The 24,898-nt window shown below is 47.5% G+C and overlaps 1 protein-coding gene across 1 annotated transcript; it reads right to left on the reverse strand.

Annotated features, from left to right (window-relative positions):
• Positions 1-15,963: 15,963 nt before the first annotated feature.
• Positions 15,964-19,129, reverse strand: LOC142769906 (uncharacterized). Its single transcript, XM_075872663.1, has 2 exons — positions 18,649-19,129; positions 15,964-17,743 (listed from the first exon to the last, which is right to left on the reverse strand). Exons 1-2 carry the CDS (start codon positions 19,098-19,100, stop codon positions 16,255-16,257), a joined length of 1,941 nt encoding a protein of 646 aa, XP_075728778.1. The 5' UTR covers positions 19,101-19,129; the 3' UTR covers positions 15,964-16,254.
• Between the last annotated feature and the right edge of the window lie 5,769 nt (positions 19,130-24,898).

Here is a 24,898-nt window from a genome sequence, read left to right on the forward strand (position 1 = left end):
CCTCCTCAAGGACGTTATTTTGCAACACGGAGCCCCACGGCAGCTGCTTACAGACCGTGGCCGCACCTTTTTGTCGAAGGTCATAGCCGACATCTTGCAGTCCTGTAAAACGAGACACAAGCTGACTACATCATACCACCCGCAAACCAATGGACTAACGGAGCGCCTAAATCGAACTCTTACAGACATGCTCGCTAAGTATGTTTCTACCAACCACACCTACTGGGATCTCGCGTTGCCGTACGTCACATTTGCCTACAATTCTTCGCGCCACGACACTGCCGGCTACTCTCCATTTTTTCTGCTGTTTGGCCGAGAACCAACATTGCCTCTAGACACCATCATACCGTCCCCTGGAGTGCCGACCAGTGAATATGCCATGGACGCTATCACTCGGGCCGCTCACGCACGTGAAATCACCCGTACTCGCCTTCTGACCTCTCAAGAGAAGCAACGGCGCTTGTATGACCAACGACACCGCGACGTACACTTTCCACCTGGTTCTTTGGTACTGCTCTGGTCTCCGACCCGTCAAGTTGGCTTGTCAGAGAAGCTGCTTACTCGCTACACAGGCCCATACCGAGTCCTTCGTGTGGTTACGCCTGTAACATATGAAATTGGTCCTGCCATCCCGTTGCCTTCATGTGCCCAACAGGCTACCGATATTGTACATGTTGCACGCTTGAAGCCCTACAACTCTCCTAGTGACGTTGACATCTAAATGCGCCGAGACGGCGTTTGCGCCGCCGGGGGTTATGCTACATGCATGTGTATTGACATTATAGGGGGCGACGCGCGTGTGTGCCTGACGAGGAAGACGAAGGGTTGTCTCGGCTCGATCGCTGGTGAACCGGGCACGCCATTACCGCTGGTTTGGAATATATTTCATCCCCAGCCTCGTCGTTACGGCGTCTCTTCTTTTCCGTAACAATATGGTAATTTTGGGACGTTAAACCCCATATTCCACTCAATCAATTCTCAAGTTTTCTTATTACCAGTTTTACTGTCAGTGATTCTCAGTGCAAACCCCGCCTGCAGTGTTCGAGAAGCTTCAGGACAGCAGTAGATCGCTTTGTTAAGATTACGCCCAGCTTCGTAACATTGCAGATTATATTGGAACCTACGTTGCTGCTAACGCTATCGGCAGAATATTCGATGGCACGTGTGTAAATGCCGATCGCTAGAACATTCGATGGCACGTGTGTAAATGCCGACGTTCCTCACCACTTGGTAGTTGATCGACGGCCGACGCTCTGTTCTAGTGCCAGTGAGCACCGCTCTAACCTGACCTTCATTTTACTGGCCAAAAGTTCGGCTGAATAAACAGTTTCATCTTGTAATTACAGTCTGCTTCCTTTGTCCACGTCACGACCCCATGACACTATTATCCTCAGTGCAGGCATACATTGGCCTTTGCTGCTCTTCAACGAACAATATTGTGCCGTGTTGCAGAGGCAACGAGGGAACAAGCATGTATTGGGGGCCGAGGACATACCCTGGCGCCATCTGCCGGAATCTTTCCGTGACTTATAAAACGACATTACGTCGTATCGGCTGTGCGACGTGTGCGACAGCTCCTGTCATTCAGGCTGTCCTGCCGTGGCTGTCCTCGCTTTGCAAGCGTCGGTTGTGTTTGTATTAGCTGTGAAACAATCTAGAGTCTTTGACAACAGAAAGGTTTAGCGATCAACGTACATCGCCGCGCCATGCAGTTTCGATGGAGCACCTGCGCATAGCGCTATGGACGCACAACATGAAGAGGCACTCTTGTAAAAGGTGGGTTGTTATGAAAATCATCTAGTAGTCTGTTAATCAAAGCAGTCTCACATTGGCAGAACATTCATGTTTGCTGATGCAAGCGTGATGGCGTGCACCTGTATCATGCTGCTGCGCGGAAAGTGCGCGGCCGAGATGGCAACAGTCTGCAAGGTGGACTGCCACGCAGGATTCGTGGCAACATCTTTCTCTACAATTTTTATAGCGGTATGAAGGGGCCGAAGCTAAGGAACGGGACATGTTTCCGCATGAGATAAAGTCGCTTGACCTTTCATGAGGGTATCTTATGACTTTTATGAAGCAATAAGATTACTCTTAACAGCAACAGTGGTTTGCGCGTCCTGCTACTTTCACCATAATTATTACTGGATGCTTTCTCTATGGCAGTCCTGGATACAACAGGAAAGGTTCGGATCACGGCATCAGCACGGCTGCCATCATCCGAAGCTGCAGAAGAAATAACCATAGCTTTAGTGGTACTCCACAGCGGTGCGGACGACAGCCTGATTATTAGCGATTCTAAATCAGCGATTCGGAGCTATATTAAAGGTTGGGTGTCCTAGGAGGTGGCACGCATGCTTAACTCCAGAGCTGGGGACTTCGCGTCAGGCAAGATTACTCACAAGGACCTCAAGTGGTTTCCCGCTCACATGGGGGACATTGCAACTATCAACGCCAACAGCCGTAAAACTAGCAGCAACAACGCCAACAGCCAAAGACTAACCGGCATCCCGCCCAACCATAACGAGCGCGCCCACCTCGTCGCGAGGCAACTTACCCGCCGCGACGCAGCCACCCAGGAAGCAGCCGCCACCGTGGTTGAGAGGAGCACCGGCCAGGGCATGGTGGTGGCCACAGGCACTGGGAATGCCGAAATTACCAACCCCACCACGTACGTTGCTGTGGCAACTGAAGATGGTGCAGAAGAGGCGAGGCAGCAGAACTGCGCCAACTGCTATGGAAAAGAATTTCCTGCCACGTACCACGACGTGCTTGTGCACTATAGGAAAGACCGGAAGAAATTTCTGCAACCCCACGTGCGCCTGGACAGGTCGCAGGCGGTGGACCTGAGAAGGCTGCAGACGGGCACATTCACCAACCCCTACCATCTGCACCGCTTATAGCCCACGCTTCACCCGTCGCCTGGCTGCCCGTGGTGCGTGCACGAACGGGCCGATATGGCACATATACTTTGGCAATGCGAAAGAGATGAAGATAGGTCATGAGAAAGGATGACGTCAACTGAGGGCCCACTGAAATGGGGCGCCTTGCTCAGCGATGGCAAACACCCTTCTCAGCGAGGCCCTCGAAGACCAGGTGTGGGCCGCCCAGTGGGCCAGGGTCAACGCTTAGGACCTCAAAAAATGTTCCTTGAACGATGTGTCCCTGGCAGCCTAGCCCCGGGCACAGCAACAACCGTTGGGCAAATAAAGTTTATTCAACTCAACTTACTCGATGATTTCTTATGAGAAAAATATTTCAATAAGTGGAACTTCACCCGCATATATTATGTCTCCCTAATCCTCGCTTTCACTAAACGCGCGTTTCTGCGTGGGGTGTATTGACTAATGTGATGCGCGGACGTTGCAATCATACCTGCTCGAATAGTTTGCTCGAATATTAGTTACAATTACGTGTCTTGTTTTCCGTAACTCTGCTAGTATCTGGCACCAATCAAATTGTTTACCAGCAGCTCAGCACATCCCGGCTGCTAACAGAAGAGCCATGCGAATATGCAACGCAAAATGACAGCATAAGGGCAAAATCATTCTCGCCGCCTTGAGCTGTAGACAGCTGAAAAAGGCCTGTCGGCCTCACATGAATAAATTGTAAAATCCTATGTGTACATTTCCCGAAAGTCCCTCGTCGTAATCATCGGATATCAACCTGAACGCTGTACAAAAAGTATTTCAGCGAAATTGCTTGCTACACACGCGATAATCAATGCTAACTTGTTTCTTTTTCTCAGCAAGCCATCTAACATGCATCTTTTTGCTTTTCGCGTGTGCGCGAAAACTCGCAAACAGGGCGAGAATTAGATGCCGCATCATGCGTTCCTCTAACCATAGAAGGGCCGAACAGAATAGTTGGTGTGATACCATGCTTCTGGAATCCGTCTCTCTAGCCTGGTACAAATAAAAAAAAATCAATTTCTATGCCTACACATCCGCGAAGTACGCATCATCATACATACCGAACAATTTATCTCCGATCCCGGACGCAAAATTTTTGCGGATGCACGCCTCCCTCTTCCCCTCCCCCCCTAAAAAAAGTTGGCCGCTGAGTGAGCTGCAAGCCAGAGGACAAATGCTGAGTTGTTTCTCCAATTTCAGTTTTATCAGTGAACTGTATCGGTGCCACGACGTTTTGTAAGGGCTCATTTACATCAAGGCTAACTCGAAGGCGTCCGGTACGGCGGCAACGAGTGTATAAACAAACCTGTCAGTTATGTTGAATTCCAATGGCGGAGTCGGAGCAAGTTTTTCTGCTCCTTTCAGAGCAAGTGTGTTCCAATGACAGAGTGAGAGCGAGAGTCAAAAGTTCCAATCAGAGAGCAGGAGGGGATTCAGAGCGGGAGTCCCTCCGCGGAGCAGGAAAAACTGCTCCGCCGAAATCGGTGGAGTGGACCGGAACTCAGCGTGACGCATTTCCTTTAACACGTTTGCCTGCTTGGGGGCACGGCTGGCGCCGCGCCAGCATCACGCAAGTTGTGTTGATGATGGCGGACGGCATGGACGGCCCGGCTACCTCAGCAAAGCGTGCGGCAATACTTCTGCTACCCGATAGCGACAGCAGACATCGTGGACAATAGCTGTTGCACGCTTGGCGTGATATCCTTTCCACACAGGTTAATAGCGCTGAACAAGCAAACGAACGATGCGGCGATGCTGGTAAACCACGTGGAAAACAGACAGCGGAAAAGACCACGCGCAAGGTATCCTGGGTAACACGGCAGTTTCCACCTTGCTCCAGCAGGGCGGGTTGTGTTCCGATGGCAGATTTGGAGGATTTGCTTTACGCCAGAGTCGAGTGCTCGCTCGCGAAGTCGGTCGGCTGCACCGACTCCGCCATTGGAATTCAACATTAGAAATTGAACTGACTCTGGGTTGAAACCAAGCGCGCTGCTCTGACGACGGCAAAGGCGAGTCACGTGATGCCGTTTACTACGTCACAGCATGAGCAGCGCCTGTCTCTCCAGTGGTCACCCTGGCTCTCAATAAAAGCTATTCGCTAAATATTCTACTGGAAGTGTTGAAAATATTTTTATCGCTCAGGCGTCGCTGAATGCACAGTCGCTCCCTCTTTATTGTTTCATAAGTGGCTGCTGGCCTGGAGGATTTTCGTTTAATATCAAGAAGAAAGGAAACGTTAAACAAGAATTATGTCGCGTGTACACCAAATTTTGCGGTACAGAGTGGGCTTGAAATATTTAAGAGGTGTTTCCCGTGGAAACGGGAGAACCCAGAAGGCCAAATGAAGGCTTCTGAAAAAGGGAATATAACTCACCGCTCACATGGCACTGCTGAAACATTTAGCAACTTCATGCTCCTGCTATTCGCTTCCTCGTAAATATTCATTCAAATAAATTCAGGAATATTGCGGCTATGACACTTGCAGTTATATCTTGGAAGCTTACATGGTCATTTGACTACTGCTTTGTTTTTTGCACAAGTTCTTTCCCACATATAGAAAACAATTTTAGTACGCTGGCCGCCCTTCCTGTGTGTGTGTGTGTGTTCGTGTTTCTGTGTGTCTGTATGCACGTGCGCGCGCGTATATATATATATATATATATATATGTATGTATATATATATATATGTGTGTGTGTGTGTGTGTGTGTGTGTGTGTGTGTGTGTGTGTGTGTGTGTGTGTGTGTGTGTGTGTGTGTGTGTGTGTGTGTGTGTGTGTGTGTGGGTGTGTGTGTGTGTGGGTGTGTGTGTGTGTGTATGTGTATGTGTGTGTGTCTGTGCGTGTGTGTGAGTGTGTGTGTGTGTGTGTGTCCATATTTCTATCGGTGCAGGTTCGTCTACGGCTGTTTGTGTCTCAATGAGTGTTCACAACGTGATTTCGAATCTACGTCAGCTAATACTCCTGGGAAATATAACGGAGTCGCATTCCTATTGGTACTGCTTCCGTAGCTGCACTTGCGAAAGAGATTAGCGAGCTGAGCGAAAAGGAAGTGCTCATTGTCGTCCACCAACATTAACTTGGTAAGTACCACCTGCAGTGTGGTCTAGTGATTGTGGTGCTCGACTGCTAAAGCGGAGGTCGCGATATCTAATCCCGGCCGCACGCGGCCGCCCCTCCGATGGATGTTCAAATGTCTGAGGCATGTGTGCTTAGATTTAAGTGCACATTAAAAAACCCCAGGTGGTCGAAATGTCTAGAGCTCACGATCCTACCGCTATAAAACGTGGGTGGAATCCTTCAGGACCCCATTCATCCATCTTCATCCATTCATCCAGTCATCCATCTCCGTATCGTAGCTTTGGGACGTCAAGCCGCAACAATTATGCAATGGAAGCGTAATAATGCAGAATGTATTAATAATTATATTATTATCTTTAGGTTGGTAAGTACTCATATTGTCAACGGGGTCACAAAAATTATCGTCCAGAAGCGAGCCTATACATATACCCCCGTGAAAAATTATGGACCATCTCCCCGAAGGGAACCCTGATGGGATGCGAAGTAGAAGGGCGCACGGCGTTGACCCGGTTGAAACGGGTGTCGATGCGGATGCTCAGAGAACGGTTTGAAGCGAAACTAGATGTAGCGTTTACTCGAGTAAAGGTTTGTTTGAAGCGCAAAAACATGGGCGGGCGCGTTGTGTTTCGTGCAAGTTTCATCGCTGATAAACGAGCCGACAGTGCCTCTTCACTCGACGTGTGGTCGAGCGTTGGGAGCGGTGAAGAGGGTGAAGCGAGGGAGGAGGGTGCTGTGAGCGGTCGAAGGAGCCGGCAGCTGCGGGCGCTGCAGCGAGCATGCTGCGAGTGAGAAAGAGAGTGACGTCAGCGTGCACCTGCTATGGAACATTGTGAGGGGAGCGTTACGTCAACATGCATGTGCGGAGCGACATACTTGGCACCGCTACAGCACCTCTGGCAAGGCGAACGCGTTGCGGCGTGTTCGTACGGACACACGTGCGTACGGCTAGACCAAGTGAGTCCAAGAGCTGCTACGCACCTAATAACAAAGCGCACAAGAAGAGTAATTTTAGGCATCCTCCTACCCAGCCACTGCTCCATAACGCGATCAAGCGCAGAATTTTCCGCAGACAGGCCACTTAAATAGAGGGGCAACTTCCGTCTCTATTATCCTCTTTGTTCACTCCTTCTGCGTTGCCATTCCGATTTGTTCACTTGTATTCTTTTTTAGGAGCGTACTGAGGGCCAGACTGTTAAGCTTTCCGCGGAGAATTGGTTCCATTTCATATTTCAAGCTCCCCGCACCCGTTTTCGATGACAAACGGTCATCGACCCGTTCGGACTACTCGCTATGTCGTTATTTTTTATTTTTTATTATTACGAGATATTCGTATTCCGAGATATCTGCAACTAATCTTTTTCTGCACGCTCGCTTTATTCTGCTGCCGTCCTTACGATGTCGCCGGGGTATGAGAGAGCCGCAAAGGACTGTTAAGCGAGAGGAAATGTATCGACGATTTAAAGCTTGCAATGGTTTCACCCTTCACCTTCAACCATCCCCCCCCCCCCCCCATCCTCTTCCCCGTCTTCTCAACACCACGCTACAATGATGCCACCTTCAGTAAGCGTCTTCTGTCGTCTTGAACGTCTATTTTTGTTTTTGAGGACGCGGTTCTGCCTTAACCGCGAGCATGGCAGGGGATTTTCGGGCAATTTTTCTGACTACGCTTCACCCGGGCCGACCCCCTTTCTTTTCTTCTGTTCGCGGTTCCAATGCTCATCTGGTCTCTCCCACCCTTCCATTTCAGCCCACAGTACTGCAACGTGCATGCTTTCGAGGTGCTGGGTATTTTCTGTCGTTTTTGATTTCTTGAATTACTTAGCCAGTCGGGGAGAGTTGATTCTTGACGATGTCGTAGAGCTCGTCTTTTCTTTTTGTTCTCGCGAGAACAATATGAGAGGCAGCTGGAGTAAAGCTGAAGGGCCTCCGCTACCGATATCATCTGCCGTTTCGTTTCGGCATCGAGCTCCCGTCATTTATTATAAAAGCTTTGGACGCAGATCCGCTTCCCGGTCTGGTCTCTTCTTTCACCCAAAGCTGTCTGTGACGCCATAGAACTCTTCAGTTCCACTCGGCATTTATCCGTGCATTGTGACCACTTCTCGTATTTCTTTACTTCACCCTCTCTTTCTTCCTTTCCTTGCGTCTATCTGCACCGTACGTACCATGTTTGTGGGCGTGTGGGCGCGTGTTTATGTGGGTTTTGTCTTTTTTTTAAATGCTGCATCCTGAGACGCCCAAAGCAAATTATATATATGTATATCAAAACTGCTCTCGTGCTGGGCACGACAAGTTTTGATTTCACACGTCGCGTTCGATTATGAATATTTCGAACCACGTGCCATTTCTGCGATTTCTCAAATTTAGCTATGACATAAATTGGCATGAAATACAACTTTATTATATCAACAGCTGTCATCAATTAAGTGAATAAAAAGTTAATAAATTTCGGTAATTAGTCACAACAGTATTATTTGCGGCAAAGCATTTCCATGGAAGTCCGTAGGTGGAAACAACCGGAGCCTTACTGTTATAAGATATTATTACGGGTGCCCAAATATTCGAAATTTTCACTATTTTTTAATAGTGTTCGCTATTCTATTCGATTCGCACTGGGATTTTGACTATTCGAACTTCCCGAAGGCAAATGCAGTCAACGTCTGCTTGAAAGCGATCCCTTCCGATCTTTACTATGCTTCGTCCTACAACATTTTCGTACTGCGGCAAAGCTACCTTTCAAGCTTCGTTACGGTGAAACTTTTTTGAGGCAGTCACCGTGCGAAAAAAGTGGCCCCTTCAAAGCTTTAGTATGCTCCACCTAAACACATTCTCAAGTTTTGCCAAAGCTGCCTTTTCGGCTCTGCTACAGTCGAATTTACGAAAGACAAACACAGTACACGTCCAATTAAAAGTGGCCCTTTCAGATATTTAGGGCTTCACCTTTTTACACATTAGATTGCAGCAAAGCTGCCTTTCACGCTCTGCGATGGTCGCAAATGTGTTAACGTAAAAAAACTCTGTTTCACACATGAAGATGATAGATGAGGGAGAAGTGGGGGCTATATAAGTGCTTTTTTTGGACCTGAAACTTGGGCAGAAGGTCCGGAAAATAGGATGCCTAAAATTTCTAGCATCCAATATTTCAAAATGTTCTTGTATACATGTTGATGTCTACCAGAAAAATTACAGCTCCTAACTTAAAGGGAGCACAACCATGTCTGCCACATCATTTGTGCTTGCACAGAAGTTTAAAAAGAAGGAGAGGGTGAGAAATGTCATTTTTTTGCCTTTCTCGTGTAAAGTATCTTCAGTAACACTTTCATTACATCACATCACGTATTAATACAATTCACGCTCTGCTGTACCCTATTCTTCATAAGACAAACAATAAATACCACCGTGCCAGCATTTTATCAGCCTAGCTAAAAGAAATACTATCATGATGCTATATCGCGTGAGAATATACTTAGAAATCCTCCCAACGTTTTTTTCTTTTGCAATTTTTGCTTCGAACTATTCGAGAAATATTCGAAAAATATTCACTGCGATTGGCACTCACACTTCCATATTCGAATTCGCTTCAATACCAATATTTTTTCTATTCATACAGCTCTAAATTTTTGTTAAAGAAAAGTTTGTATATGAGTTGAAGGCTGCCTTTTGGTGCGTACGATATAATCGCTATAGCAATAATTTCGGTGTTCACTCGGACATGGGAAACTGCATATTGTTTTGCGAAGCCTCGAACCACCGACGCAGGCAGTGCCTTATTCATTTCTTGGTGCAGATTTCTTCATAATACAACGGATAGTAGGGGAGGTAGTCGCAAGTGATCGCGTCGAGTACTTCGGCCGAAGTCGTTAGCATTGGCAAAAACGCGAACGACGGCGTCGTATTTGCGTGTGTTATCGACGGCAGAACGACGTGGATGCCATGAAAGCACGCACTTGAGCACTCTCGTCTTTTTTTCCGCCTCTCAACGTCTGTCGTTTTCGGCTAGCCATTCAGATACAAGCGCGAGCACTTAAGGCATCGGTGACGGCTTTTTCTTCGTAAGCGATCCCTCCTTACTCGAATTATTTTTTTTGTCTTAATATTGTTGCTCTGTTTCGTCTTCGCGCAGCTTTCGACTTTGTAGAAAGCACACGGGAGGCAATGAGAGCGTGGGCGTAATAGCGTCATTTCTTCTTCGTTTTCTTAGACACATTAGTTGTCGCGCAAAGCCATCCCGTTCCGCATTTCGTTTTCTTACCCGCCATGGTGATAACGATGCGTTCCAGCCTCAATGCCGCTCAGCAACTCAGGAACTCATACTGGGGCGTCACTTCATGCTAGGCGTCCTCTTTACGATTCTGGTCGGACGCGCAACCATCGCTTCTCACAGTCACCGTTCCCGTGTGTCCACATTGTCCAGAAGCTTCTATCAAGCTTTTGTCGCGGCTGAGCCGCTTTGCGTTCTCACGCAATCTCGTTCCAACAGCGCGAGAGCTGGACCACGTAAGCTCTTAGCGAAGCCCTTGCATGGCAGCGCGTGGGAGTCACAACATGCTCCCCGGGGGGAGAAACTTGAATGTGCTTTAATTCTGTTCGGAAAGTGCGAGGCCGTTTTTGCTGAGGCTCTAAGCAGGGTGAGTTATTTACGTGGGCGTCATTCTTTCGTTAATCTGTATTGTCCCTGCCGAGCTTGGAATGTGTGGTCGTGTCCTTCTCTCCTTTGTAATTGTTTACGCGTGTTCTTGCTTTTCAAGCTGTGGCTTGTATAAATGTATGTAGCTCCTGTATGCTTCCCAATGTATGACGCTTACTGCGTGCACATTATGAATAATAATTATTTAGGTGAAAGCTCTAGATGACACATGAAACGTGTTCATAGGCAGTTGGCGTCCCGCGTCGGCAGCGTTAACACGAGGGATGTGAAAAATCATCGCGTGATAACGTCATGGCGTGATATCACAAATATTCAAATTTGCGATGTAATTTTACATCGCAAATGTCATTCCACATCCCGTGTCATGTCCAAACACGGGAAACACTACACTGTCCGTAACAATTGTAACGAGGATGGAAGGTGCCATCATCGTGCAAAAGTTCTTGCAAGGCAGGAAAGCTACCTTGTAGAGTTATGAACTCGTCTATTGCATTAAGGAGGACCCTGCAAGACTTACAAAACATGACCACTGGAGAACATTGCCGAGCGGTAGTTGAGGCTCTGTCGAACATGTGAGCAAAATGATACAGCGCTGCAGCGTTGACTGTTGGGCCATTTGGTGCATCATTGAACAATCATTAGGGATTAAAAAGCAGAACAGGAACAACAGGTAGTAGACAGGATGTACGCTCACTCACGGGGACTCCGAAGCGTTAGCTTGTCTACAAAGTTTTCTGTTTGTACTGCTTCTATGTTTTGCTCAACGACCTCATACTGTAACAGTGGAAGCGGTAGTGAATTCACAATTGCGTTTATAATGCAGCTGGAAATCACTTGCCCTCCTTGAAAATTACGAAAACGTCGGAGAGAACTACTTGAACGGAGGGAAGGATGCGGCCATTGGCTAATTCGATGATCGGTGAAAACAAGCTCAAGGTCTTGAAGTGATGCTGGTGCGTTTGATGAGCCTGAACACGCTGCCGCAGCTTTTGGCCCCTTTGTTATTCCCCAGATTTGTAGCAGCCAGTGCACTCATTCGTGAGAAGAAAAAAGAGAAAAAGGAAGCGCTGAATGCGTGCTACTATAGTCCCCGTAACTTCACTCGTGCGTATAGCTGATTCAAAATTATTTTGTGGCAATCTGCTTGTTAGACAATACACTTCGATAGCGGGATCATTTAACTGCTTCGAAAACTGTTTCAGGGGCCCCTTAAGTAAAAGTTGAAGTGGTTGTGTTCTAGTAACAGCGTGAAAACTGCAGGAAGAGAAAAAAAAAGCTGTTGCTGAAAATTGAAGCCACACTCGATGCTGCGTATCATTACGGGAGGTGGCCTCAGGTATGAAAAAAGCAGGTGGGAGCGAAAAGCTTTCTAAATTCTACCCTTTGGGCAGAATGTGCCAATTGCCCTGCACTGAGTTGTGAATAAAATTGGATCCGAGAAGCTTAGCAAAACCATTGACAACAACACTTAGAGGTAAACTTGGAAGCAGCAGGTAATCTTCTAATAAGTACGCTCCATTAGGAATCCTAGATAGCTGTCTAACTGGGGAATTACTGTCCCGACTGTCATGATGTTCAGGAAAATTTGTAGTTCATTCCAAGTACTATCGCAGTGGACTACTTTAAGCAATATGCTATCCACACATTTACAAATATCGACTAAAATTGAAAGTCCGCTAAATAGAGAAAATTCATTGGCTACGCACCCTACGACGCCAGAAGGCAACAGCTCGCTGGAAGGTATTCATTCACAAAAGACCGTTTCGAAAAATGTTTCGTCTACTCTGCGATACAAACTCGAGGCGCACAATAATTTGTACTATTGAATATTCTGCGTTTTTTTTTTTTTAAGCAGCAGTCATTCATAGGCATAGTCGGGCGCAGCCAACCTTGTGATTTCTGCTGATGATTCGCTGTTGACTGCTTCATACCACAGCGCAGCATCTCTCTCATTGAAATACGGTGCACACGGAGCACACGACCACGAGAGGATCAGTCTGAAAAAGCACATACAGAATGAGCGGCACACGCAGAGCTAGCATAAGCTCGAAGCACTCAATTCGTAAACAGTCACACGGCCTCTGGATAAAAATTTTTCACCCAGCAGCCGTGTCAGTTTCCAGATGGTGGTCTTGCAGAAATCAAACAAAGAGCGGGCACCGGGCATAATGGACAGGCATAACGCTTTCATGCCATCCCATATACGCATTCTTGCGTATTAGAGCTCTTCGCGGCTTCTCTTGAGATTACACGTGCCTGCGCAAATACGTTAGTTTTTACGGCGTTCTCACTCATTACTGTCAAGTTGTCCTAATCATCATCGCTGAAAGTCATAAGCGCTCAGACAAACAAAGAATCACAAAAGTTCACAGAATAAATATCTCCGCTCTATTTGGTTGCATAGCTAGGCGAACAAAAATACTATTGGAAAAAGACGAAGACGTTTAGCTGGGACAGGCTGTCGCCGTTAAGACAGGTCCTGCACCAGCGACAAGTCTCTAACGCAGGCACCGAAGCGTTGATCGCATTGTGCTACTGTGGTGCGCTAACTTCCCGACCACCATTTCTAATTTGCCGTTCATTCCTTGCGCCTTAGTTTATCTCACGTAAAGCCAATACCACGCGTGCAGGAAAGCACCACTCCGCAGTTATCGCAGTAACGATACATGCCGGGAACGGACCGTACAATTTCCGCGCAAAACATACACCAAACTATATCACAATGTAATGTTTGGAATCACTTGCCCTCTCCCAAAGCATCCCCTCTCACTCTCCGCTTCTCCGACTCTCAACTTCCTCCTCTCTCTCTTGCCAGCTTTCGCGGTCGGGAACGCGTAATTGGTTTCGCCAGGCAATTCAATTACTCGCTCGTTTCGCTGCAGCAACGGCCGTGAGCGAAGTCCGCCTCGCGTTGCTTTGGCCGGTGCTACGGCCGCACGGGCCGCCACAGCGCGACGAGGAGAGAGACCGCGAAAACGCGTGCGCGGACGATTTACGCGGCGTGGCAAAACAACCACCGTGCACGTCGTCGTGTCGACGCTTTGGCGGGAGGGAAAGAGCATCCGGGTGGACCGAAATCTCGGTACGCCCCTCCCCGCAACCCTTTCGCCATTCAGCCACCATCTCCGCCACCCCGGCGCACGCTTCCGAAAGATGGAATGCGGGGAGATTTGGATTGCTTTGCCCGTGTTTGCTTCTCTCGTTCCTGTTCTTCGCGCTTCATTTTTGTTGTTCTTGACGGAAAATCCAAAGATTGCTCCTCCGTGCTCGAGGGCGGCCATCGATCGAGGCGCAATTAGGCTCTGCCGTGCTGCTGCTCTCCGCTGTGCGCGAACTTAACCGGGGGAGGATGCATTGCCCGCGTGCCAGTGCCGCAGCTGCTTTGCTGCCTAAGCCTTATAATGATAGTGCCGAGCAGCTTAGCGGCGTTGCACGCTCCAGAAAGGTAAAATGGCACCACTGGCCCCTCAATACAGAGAACTCCTGGATTTTTTTTTTCTCTGTTGTTTTTCTTTGGCCCATACGAAACTTTGGGTTGCTCTTATAACTTTGACGTTACTTAAACTATAACTTGGGCATTACTGGTAGTCTGGTCTTGCTCACATTTTCACCGCGACATGACAAGCACCGCTTTCTTTCTCCCTCTTTCGCTATCTCTCTCTCTTTTGTTTTTTGCTTTTTTTTGGGGGGGGGGGTACGTTATGGAAACTCGTGGAATGCGCACTTTTTTGGAATCTTGCCTTTTTATTTTTGCATCTGCCTGAATGTTTTGGGTAATTATCTTTAAACTATTTGTGTATATCTTCCAAGTGGAAGCCTTATGGCCCTAATATTTTGTTTGGAGTATGACGCTGCATTTTTTGTTTGTTTTGTTTTGGTTTGCTTTGCTTTGAAGCCCCTGGTTTCATGCACTTGCTTTGTACGTGTGCCTGTGCTTATAAGGGAAAGGGAGGCCAGCTACGTGACCTGTGACCTATCTTGTCACTTGTGTGCTCATCAGCTGCACGGAAATGATATCGCATAATTATAAGAGGATAATAGAGAGGCTCCCATTCCGACGCGCGATAATTGTACCGCAACAGAATTGGGTTTAGAACTTGCCGATGGTATTTCGATCGGCTGAGTACTGCAAGGCGGTGTTAGTTTTAAAGGTGAGAAAAAAAACGGCAGTTCAGAACAGTTGCTTTGAAACACCAAGGCATGTTTACTGCTTCCTACAGAATCGCGTGCCTGGATTTTAATGGTATAAGACTAATATTTTGGCACATGGGTTAAACTGCGACACGTTCATGGTCATCTTGTATAGTAATGATTGATAGAATTTCTCGTCCCAACACTACGCTATCGTTATGAGAAAAACCGTAGTGAAAGGCTTTGGAAAATTCGACCAACTGCGGTTCTTTAACGCGCACTTATATATCTAAGTACACACAGGCCTCGAGAATTTTCGTGTTCATTGCAAATGCGACTGCTGCGGCCGATATTTGATCCCGTGACCTGTGGGTTAGCACCATAGTCGCTAGATTACTGTCGCGGGTCATGTTCACATTGTCAGTTATAAATGTGCTAGTGGCGCGTGTCTATAATCTCCAAATTTCGTATAGGTTTCTATACAAACGCGACTCCATATTATATTGATATAAATGTTCTATTCGTATCAGATTGTGGTTAGGTTGCACTTGGATTGTAACTACTGTGACAACACACCGCATCACTGCCTGTTTAATTTTTTAGATGAAAGCTATGATGCAAAGTTGAAAAGAAAAATAAATCATCTCTCTCTCTCTATATATATATATATATATATATATATATACGGGGATTAAGGATATCATAGTTGAAATCAAGAAGAGAAACTGGACATGGGCCGGGCATGTAGCGCGTAGACAGGATAGCCGCTGGTCATTAAGGGTAACTGACTGGATTTCCAGAGAAGGCAAGCGGGTGAGAGGGTGACAGAAGGTTAGGTGGGCAGACGAAATTAGGAAATTTGTGGGTATAAATTGGCAGCGGCAAGCACAGGACTGGGTTAACTGGTGGAACATGGGAGAGGCCTTTGTCCTGCAGTGGACTGATGAGATATATATATATATATATATATATATATATATATATATATATATATATATATATATATATATATATATATATATATATATATATATATATATATATATATATATATATATATATATAGTATGAAGAAAGGCAGCAAAGAAGTTAACCAGAAAGCAAGTGTCTGGTTTGCTACCCTGCACTGGTGAAGGGGAAATGGTAGAGAGAAAAAAGTAAGAAAAAGGGAATGAGAGAAGGAGGAGAGTGGGACGAAAGCGAAAACACACAAACACACTAAAACGTCACAGAAGTTCGACGAGGCGAGTCAATCGCGGAAACTTCAGGAGGGCCTTCGTCGCTTTTTGGCGTGAAGCTCGATCTTTCCGGTATTCCCAAATGAATTTTTCAGAAAGCGGCTGGTCGTCGAGGCGTGCAAGCACTGCTGACAGGGACTGTCTCTGACAGTTGTACTGAGGGCACTGACGCATGAATCAAGCTACCTGTAGAAACCAATGAGTCCATGAGCAAGCGAAGCTTGGCGCCCCACCTTTTCTGACAGTCACAATCATTCCGAGATGCAGCTTTTCTTCGATGAGGCGACGACGGTTTGGGAGGTCCCACGGCTGCCGCTAACAGTCCCTTTTTGGCGCCCATCGATCGATGCCCAAATATAGCGGTAGTCCCTGAAAGCAATGAACAGGTACACCCCTTGCAGTCCGACGAGAACGTTCACTACGACGTCTACCTCGGGGAAAGGCACGAACGTGCCCAGGAAGGCGACCATCCACGCGGCTCCCATGATGAGCGCGAGGCGGCAGAACAGCTTCATGCGAGTTCGGTGCCGCTTGCGTTCACATTCCACGCTGCCATCCACGTCCTGACCCTCACGAACTCCTGCACCGTCAGAAGCAATGTTGCGAATGTACAATACAGTCTTCACGTACACGAAGAGAGAGAAGATCGTAAGTGTCGCCATGGGCACCAAGAAGTACAACACCAAACCCCAGAGGGTGCCAATCCAGCAAGCCACGGTACCGTATCTAGGTGACAACTCAGAATCGGGAGTCAAAAAATGCACCAGAAGCGCTGAGATGACGACGACTGACGGTAGGCTCCACGACAGCAAGGCGTAGAGAGATAGAGTCCTGTCGCGAGCCGACGAGAGCTTGACAGAAGTAATGCTACTGCAGATGTCGTAAGACAGTACGCCGGTCCAGAAGAAGGTAGACAGGAATCCATAGTGAACAAACACGGCGACAACCACGCATGCCACCCCATGTACGTCGACGAAGCTTGTGAGCAAGTACAGCAGCTGCGTAATCATCAGCGTGACCGAGAGACACAGTGTACACTCGGACGAGAAGCTTCGGGATATCTTGCAAGCCCAGAAGACAATGACCTTGAGCGCGAGACAACATATTGACACGGACATGCAGATCACCGTCACGTAGTTGTACACATTGAAGTGTACGTTGTATGATACATTTTCGCCACCGACAGAGTGAGATGAATTCGCTTCGTTTGCAAGCTTGTTTCCGCGGCGTAGGAGGCCTTTTTTCTTCGGTTTCGGGGCGTCTTTGATGTAGCAATGACTGTTGTGCTGGGCGAAACACGTCGGGGTCCTAACCACGGGCTTGAATATAGAGGCCAGATTTGGCAGGCGTGCAGAGGCTGGTCTCTTGTGTCCAGTGGGGTGTCTGTGCACGGCTACAGTGAAGTTGGCGACGTGTCTCGTTTGGGTGCAAGAGAGTCGGGACAAGTTGGCGTGGCTGCAGATGGCACAGTATACATTGCGATGGACGGTATAGAAGGAACTTCCCGCGTCACTGACGGGTGCGTAGTAGGTCTTGCATTTGTTTGAGATGTGACTGGCGTCATGTTGATCGCACGTGTCATCAGGTTTGTCCGTGACGCAGGGTCTCAGGTACAATGCTGGATCGTCAGTTACAAGTTTTGGCAAGATTGCTCGAATAGCTTTCCTCGGTCCCGTTGACATGGCATTCCAGAAGGTTGCGTTCGCGACATTGTTGTTGCATAGCGCGCAGAAGCCATTTCTGTAACGATGGAATAACATTCCGTAAAATTAGGAACTTGAATGAAGTTCCAAGGCAAAGGCAATAAAGGGGGAAAAAACGCTAATGAAGTGCAGTGCATCCACTAACGTTCCAACAAATAAAAATAGGTGTGGAACAAATGCTTGCAAACAACGCCTCCCTTTCCAAACACTGGTTTGACCTTTTGATACGCTCTAGCAGTGTGAGATTTAGGGTACATGACTGCAGAGTAGTGGTGCCAGCTTGCATGTTAATATTAACATAACAAGGCATGAGTGCAGTAGAAAAAGAAACGTTAAAATTTTCAGTTCTTCAAACTTCACTTAATTAATCCCATAATAATAAGGAAGCATTAGCATTTGCTCATTGTGACGTGAACACGCTCTTACGTACAAACACTGAGAACGTAGAGGTAAATTTGAGGTAATGTTTCATGCAGTATGCAATCCAGTAAACTTCAGTGTGAAAAAAAAAATAATTTTTTCGCGCTGTTTCCACTGATGACAGCGTACCTTGAGGCGTTATTTTAGGCCTTTTAAAAAGCAGTTCAGTCGCGTAATATATGCCCTAGCAACTATATTATTATGTATAAAGTGAGCCAACAAGCCCCTAAAGGACATTCAGAGTTAGAGACCTTCTTGGAGGAAATAACAAGAACACTACTCGATCACCAAGATGTCCCTGCGTTCGTGCAAATCTGTCTTCTACTCCTGTGCAGAGTAGCATAGAAGAAATGACAGAGAAGCGCTAACACGATGGTGTCCAGAGCTTCTACGTCGTCAATCTTGACTCCAGGTGATATCTATTCACCTACAACATGTAATGACAAAAAAGAGAGAGAGAAAAGCAGCTAAAGCACGAAGACGAGGAGGGCTCTTTCGAATGCGAGAAATATGCAGGCTCACCTGTAAGTGACGTGATTGATGCTTGTCACCGGTATGTGATGGAAGGTCTCCTTAAACGACGGGCCGTTCTCGCAGGCTGTCCTCACCTCGTCTTGCGGCCATGATGGCAGGCACCCAACTACCATGGAGACATGCTTTATCAGCCGAGCTGAGACTTGAACCGGTACGCAGGATATCTCCGGAAATTCGGTCTCTTCCTCCTCCGGTAAAAACTCCACTTCCCAGCAGCAGTCCCTGTACACTCTGCAGTTGGAAGAGCACGAACAGGTCGCAACGTATGCCCCAGGCTCGCAGCTCAACAGGTCTTCAGAGCAGCCGTGTAAGTTGGCCGGACACCGCATCAACAACTCGAGTGTGACACCCCCGATGCTCTCGTAGATTTCTCTGGACACCGTCCAAGGTAAGGTGGCATTGCAATCAGGCGCGGACCCTCGACCGGGTTTTAAAAGCATCGCTGCCAGGGCACAAAGCAACCGGGAAATCCACGTGGAGCCTCGCCCCATTCTTAATCAAGTGGTGTATCACCCAGCAGCACTCGTCTCATCTGAAAAAAAAAAAAACACAGCAAAACCAAAGTGTTGCACGTTAGCCCTTCATGTGAAAACTGAGTGTCTTTTTTATAAATTGCCCTTGATCCGAAGCGCGCAGGAACCACAGAGTACACATATACGAAACACTGCTCCATCGATCAGTCTAACCAGGTGGTATGGTGGTTATGTTGATCAGCTGCTGACCGGAAGGCGACGGATTCGATCACTGCCACGGCGGCCGCACTTCGATGCAGCTAAATGCTACAGGCCGGTGTAATGTGTGCAACCAGAGCACGTTGAAGCACCACGTTATCGAAATTTCCAGAGCCATTTTTTACACGGCGTGCCTCACTATCATATCGTGATTATGGCACGTGAAGCCACAGATATTATTTGTCTATATACATTGATCAGTTCTCATTAAGCGACAGTTTACAAAGGTACTCTTACCTCGATAAATGTTGTGACAAAAGATGTCATAACAAGAGTGATATAAGTGCTCGGGAGCGTTGGCAGTCATAAGCTTTGTCGAACACAGGCTTTCAATATAACATACACGTGAAACTGAATATACATTGGTAGCATTATTCGTCTATACGAAATGACGAACCGCTTAGTGTACATGAAATTTGTGTATAGAAAGAAAACACTTTCTTCGCTCAGGGAAAGTGCGTACGTACAAGTCGATAAATGAAATTTCTTCGATATACTTGTCCAACAACTAGCAACTACATTTCAGATGTCACAGCTCGAATTAATTAGGAAAAAAAGCTCACGCTGTAGGTATGATCTTCTTACCATGCAACTTCACCGTTGACTCCATGAAAATTCCACGAATAGTCGATATGTTGCAGCCCGGGTTGGGTCCATGTCGTCGTACACCCACTAGCTCATAACCCACTGGTCACCGAGCTATCAAAGTTACCACAGCAATAGTTATCTTGACGAAAAACTCACGTCAAGAAACCCACTTTCTTTATGCTGCGCAAAGCCAGCTAAAAAAAAACCACTGCTCTTTATAAACCTATGCTAAAGTTTACCCACTTTTGGCCTAAGTTTCTCAGTGTTGCACGGAAACTATACAGCTCATCGCGACGTCAGCAGTGAGGGACTCTCGTTGCCGTGTCGAATAACTCTGCTCTCGATAAAAAAGTATATCTAACCATAGGCTTATCTGAAGTTGGCGGTGGTCGCATGTATGTCACTGCTCTTCTTTTTTGTTCTTCTTGCGAACAGATTGAAAGCTACTTATACAACATGATATCTCAGCACTACACACTCGCTGTACGCATTCAAAGGCCGGCTTCAAAGACATCGTTCATTTCTAGCGGATAGCGGGATCTCTTGTCTGTGCGGCCAACACTTAGGGCTTTTCCGCCGAATGTGATACGCGATACGCACCACGTCCGCTTTTAACGGGCCGATACCATCTCATGTTTGTGCGACCTGGTATTTGCGTACTCTTCGTCTTTCTTCCTTTTTTCTCGTATTAGATTGTTTTTTTCTTTATGAGGCCGCTTACTGCTGTGTGTAAGGTGAAAGTGGACACGTGTCTCGGTCACTTCCCTCTTTCTCTCTCTTTATCTCTCTCAGCGACTGGCACGTTTCTTTGAGAAAGTACAACCGTTGTTGTAAGCTAAAATGTCTGGGACACATGTGAGAGCTGTGAGTAAATAGAACCCAAAAGCGATGCCACGCTGTATACTACGTGCGTCGCCCTTGACCCGAAGCGTAGAGGATGCGGGGGAATCGGCCTCGATAACCACCATTTAGGTTGCCGAATGCATTCACGAACGATAAAGCATTCGACGCGCGTGAAACCACGTACTCGGGGGGTGGTCATGAGGAGGAGGAGGTAAGTTTATTTACAGAAAGGCAGAGAGGTCGGCCTGAGCGATAGCTTGCTCTAGCCTGCTACTCTACAGTGGGGGAAGGGAAAGGGGAAAAGAAAGATTAATGAATGACGATGGTGAGATAGAGAGGTGAGTATGTAGTGTTCTTTCTAGCTGAGACACATTTCATAGCCGTGCACATAGTCCAGTTGTTTCCAAAAAGGTTATAACTGCTCTTGTGACCGCAGTTGCACTGTTGGTGTCTGGCCAAGGGCCCAACATGGTCTCATCAGTTAATGACCTATTGCGATATATTTCAGTAGAAGAAATCAGTGTTTGTCGTTCACGTGCGTATGCTGGGCAGACACAAAATATGTGCTCAAGTGTTTCTGGCACATCACAGTGTTCCCAATTAGGACCGGTGTCACTGCGACCGATGATGTGTGCGTAACGTCTGGTGTACGCTACACCAAGACGAATGCGGTGGATCATACTTGTGAGTTGCCGTTTCAATTTAGGGGGCATGCGAAACCTCATCTCCGGGTCCCATTTGTGAAGTCGCTGGTGTCGCCGTTCCGGTTTGATCCAGTGCTGAAGGGTGTAGCTGCGCATCACGCAGCGAAGCAGGGCGTTCGTGTCAGCTCGTGAAAACGCAATGCGTACTTCAGGGGCACTGCTTAAGGCATTTTTAGCTTCAGCGGAGAGGGGGTGGTCAGAAATTCTCTGTCGAACATATGAATCAATACGTTATCACATTTGTTTCCGCTCTTAACGTCCTTAATGCGAAACATTCGCTTGCTTGATCAATGTGCTGAAGGGGATATCTTGTGAAGTATCATATTAGCAATAAGCGCTCCGATGTTCTGCCTAACACAAAAAATATATGAACACTTAAAGTACCTTCGTGTACCTCATTATCAATCATACGATTGTAGTTAATTGTAAAGCATACAGCAGGTTATTAATACGACAGGCAGGCTATATAAAAGCTTTATTCTTCCGAGTATTGAATAAGACTATGGTTACCTCAACTTAAATGCCACCATAAAAAAAAAAGAACTGCCTCCTTTACAAAACAATGGGGGTCCAAACGACGTTTTTTGAAGGTATCTAAGTTCGGTAGAAGGGTATTCTTATTTGTTACAACAAAGACGCCTCGAGAACCCCTTTAAAAGGCCCTGAAAGTACCACTATCCTACTGAGATCTTCCATGACTTCTTTTTTTGTTTAGTTAACATATTTACAAGCACTACCACATTAAATACCGCATGCAGCGCTCGCAGCACGGTTCCTTATAGTTTGTGTAGTATACTCACTAAGTTTCTTTCAAAACGGATACAATGAAGAGTTTTTTTTACAGTAAACAAGGTCCTTAATTTGTAATCAAGCCCATTGTAAAGATTATCGCTCTCGCCATTTTGTCTCCGCCCCACCGAAAACAAAAGATCGGCATATCTGTCACTATCAGTTGCTGCCAGACGCGCTCCTCCTTCCACCCTTGTCTGTCGCACGCAGTCGTGAACATCGAGTGTCGTGAGCTTCGCTGCTCTCCGCTTAATTTTTCGTCGTCCTCATTCCGTTCTCCACGTGGCACACAAAACGCGGCGTGTGAACTTAATGAAATGTACGCGAATCGCAAACAAAGACCATTTCCACAGGTGCCAGCCTCACTCATCTCATCAGCATAAGAACAAAGGAACTTCGTGCACCAGTCGCATGCTTCTTTTTTGCCACTGCTGACAGCTTTGATTGCGAAGTCTGCACGAAGCGTTCTTGCATGTTCCCGTCTCGCGGTGAATTGGCTGGTGTGTACAGCTGTAACAGCCATCTCAGCAGTTGAATTGCACCAACGAGTGGTGTGCCTTCGTATTTGAGGATCACAATGGTCCATTGTGGTCGACGATCTAGCCCCGCCGTCTTGTTTGCGAGGAATTCAGGCGCCTTCTGAGCCTGCGTATAAGAACAGGAAGCTCCGCATTATGCATGCGAGAGACACATGAGGCCCCCTGTTGAAAATAGACTAGTATGGAGTAGTCTTGGTGGTAGGTACGGGGACGAGAGGAAGACAACGACGAAGTGGAATTCAGAGCTAACCCTTTATTGAGTAAAGACGTGTCTAGCTCTACGATCATGGGTCCTCGTTTTTAGCATTTGCCGCCAAAACCAGGGATCGAACCAGGAACGGCGACTTGCCTATTGACCTCGCGTGCTTTGGTGCCATGAAACCCGGGATCTGGGCAGTGCTGGACAACGATGTCTTCGACCGAGCATCTTTGAAAGGTGCGTGGAACTGTCAGGGCCAGCGTCTCCAGGAATATTGCGCTCCTGACAGGACTGCTGCAGGACCCCGACACTCAAGCGCGCGAGTTCAATAGGCAAGTCGCCGTTTTAAAGACGAAAGAAGTTGAGCCTAGCCAGCTAGACAAGGACATTCTCGATCTCACTTAAAACGACGCTATTGAAGGAGAAGTCGAGGGGGCAACCGAATACCACGAGAAGATTTTGTATGCGATTGCTGATGCGCAGTTATTCCTGCTACAGCACCATCAGGCCACCGGTGTCAGCGACCCATCGGTCAGTAAACGCATTAGCGACCGAATTCCAGCAATGCTGAGCAATATTAAACCCGTCAGTACGCCCCGCTACCACTTGGTCGCGCTTCTGACGCTTCAAGTCCCGACTTATGCCGGAGATTTACGTCAGTGGCAAGAATTCTGGCACCATTACAGTGCCACAATTCACAAAAACACTGAGTTGCTGCCCATCGAGAAACTTAAGTCTTTGCAGACATACCTGACGGGAGCGGCCAAGCGAGCTGTTGAAGGCATCAGGCTGGCTGACAACTATGAAATTGCCGTTACCATACCGAAAGAGCGCTTCGGTCAACAAGAATTACTATTCAACGACCACATCGACCAGTTTCTTGCATTTTCGCCCGCGAGGACTTCCAAGGAAGTGGAGAAGCTTTGGGTGCTGTATGACACCGCGCGTTTCCGCGTAAGTGCGCTTGAAGGTCTTGGTGTACCACCTGAGCAGTACACTGTGGGGCTGCATCAGGTGCTAATCAGGTACTTGCCAGAAGTCTTGGTGACAATGTACCGACAGAAGAAGAACAGCACGCGTAGTACTAGTACATCAACAGAGTCCACATCCCCTGAAGCTAGAACGCTCAAGGCGACCGACATCTTAGCGTTCCTGAAAATCCAGGTTGCAGTATGTGAAGAAGGGAAGCAAAAAGTGACGCCATCGTATACGCGCAACTCGATGACGGTAGCTGACAACATGAGGTCGCCGACAAGATATTCACAGGACAATCCATCGGCATACGCGCTAGCGGCGACGGAATCTCTCCAGCAACACACACATTGTGAATTGTGCGACAGCCGAGCTCACAGCCTGGCAGAGTGCACAGCCGAGTTATCCGCCAACGAGAAACGGGCCAGGTTGCTTGACGCTCGGTGCTGTTACAAGTGCGGAATGCGCAATCATGTCGCACGGTGTTGCAGAGTCTATCTGAACCTTACATGCAACACGTGTCAACGCCGACACCTAACGGTCTTTTGTGAGCTGTCACGAGCCGTCCCCACGCCGCTGCTCCTACACCAACATTACCGATCGGCTCGTCCGGCTCTACATAACCGACGGTAACTGGCGTCAACCGGTGTTGAAGAAGCCAGGTCAATGCTTCTTCAGGCGGGCCGTGTTTTGGTGGAGAGCAGACCCCGACCGCTCCTGGTGCGTGTGATGCTTGACAGCGGCAGCCAGCGTTCATTCATTCGCACCGACGTTGCCAAGTCATTGCACGGAAGAGCTGTCATTAGTAACGTTTGGAAATGCCAAGCCACGGAATCCTTTACGTTGTCGACGCGTCTCTGTCACGCTGCGTGG

The sequence above is a fragment of the Rhipicephalus microplus genome, chromosome 1 (assembly GCF_043290135.1).
Source record: "Rhipicephalus microplus isolate Deutch F79 chromosome 1, USDA_Rmic, whole genome shotgun sequence".
NCBI lineage: Eukaryota > Metazoa > Arthropoda > Arachnida > Ixodida > Ixodidae > Rhipicephalus > Rhipicephalus microplus.

Excerpts from the sequence above, each read along its gene's own strand:
- LOC142769906 (XM_075872663.1), bottom strand. The coding sequence starts at position 19,100 with ATGCTTTTAAAACCCGGTCGAGGGTCCGCGCCTGATTGCAATGCCACC. Across the intron at positions 17,744-18,648 it reads ATCAATCACGTCACTTACAG|AAATGGCTTCTGCGCGCTAT; the intron begins GTGAGCCTGCAT and ends CCATCGTTACAG.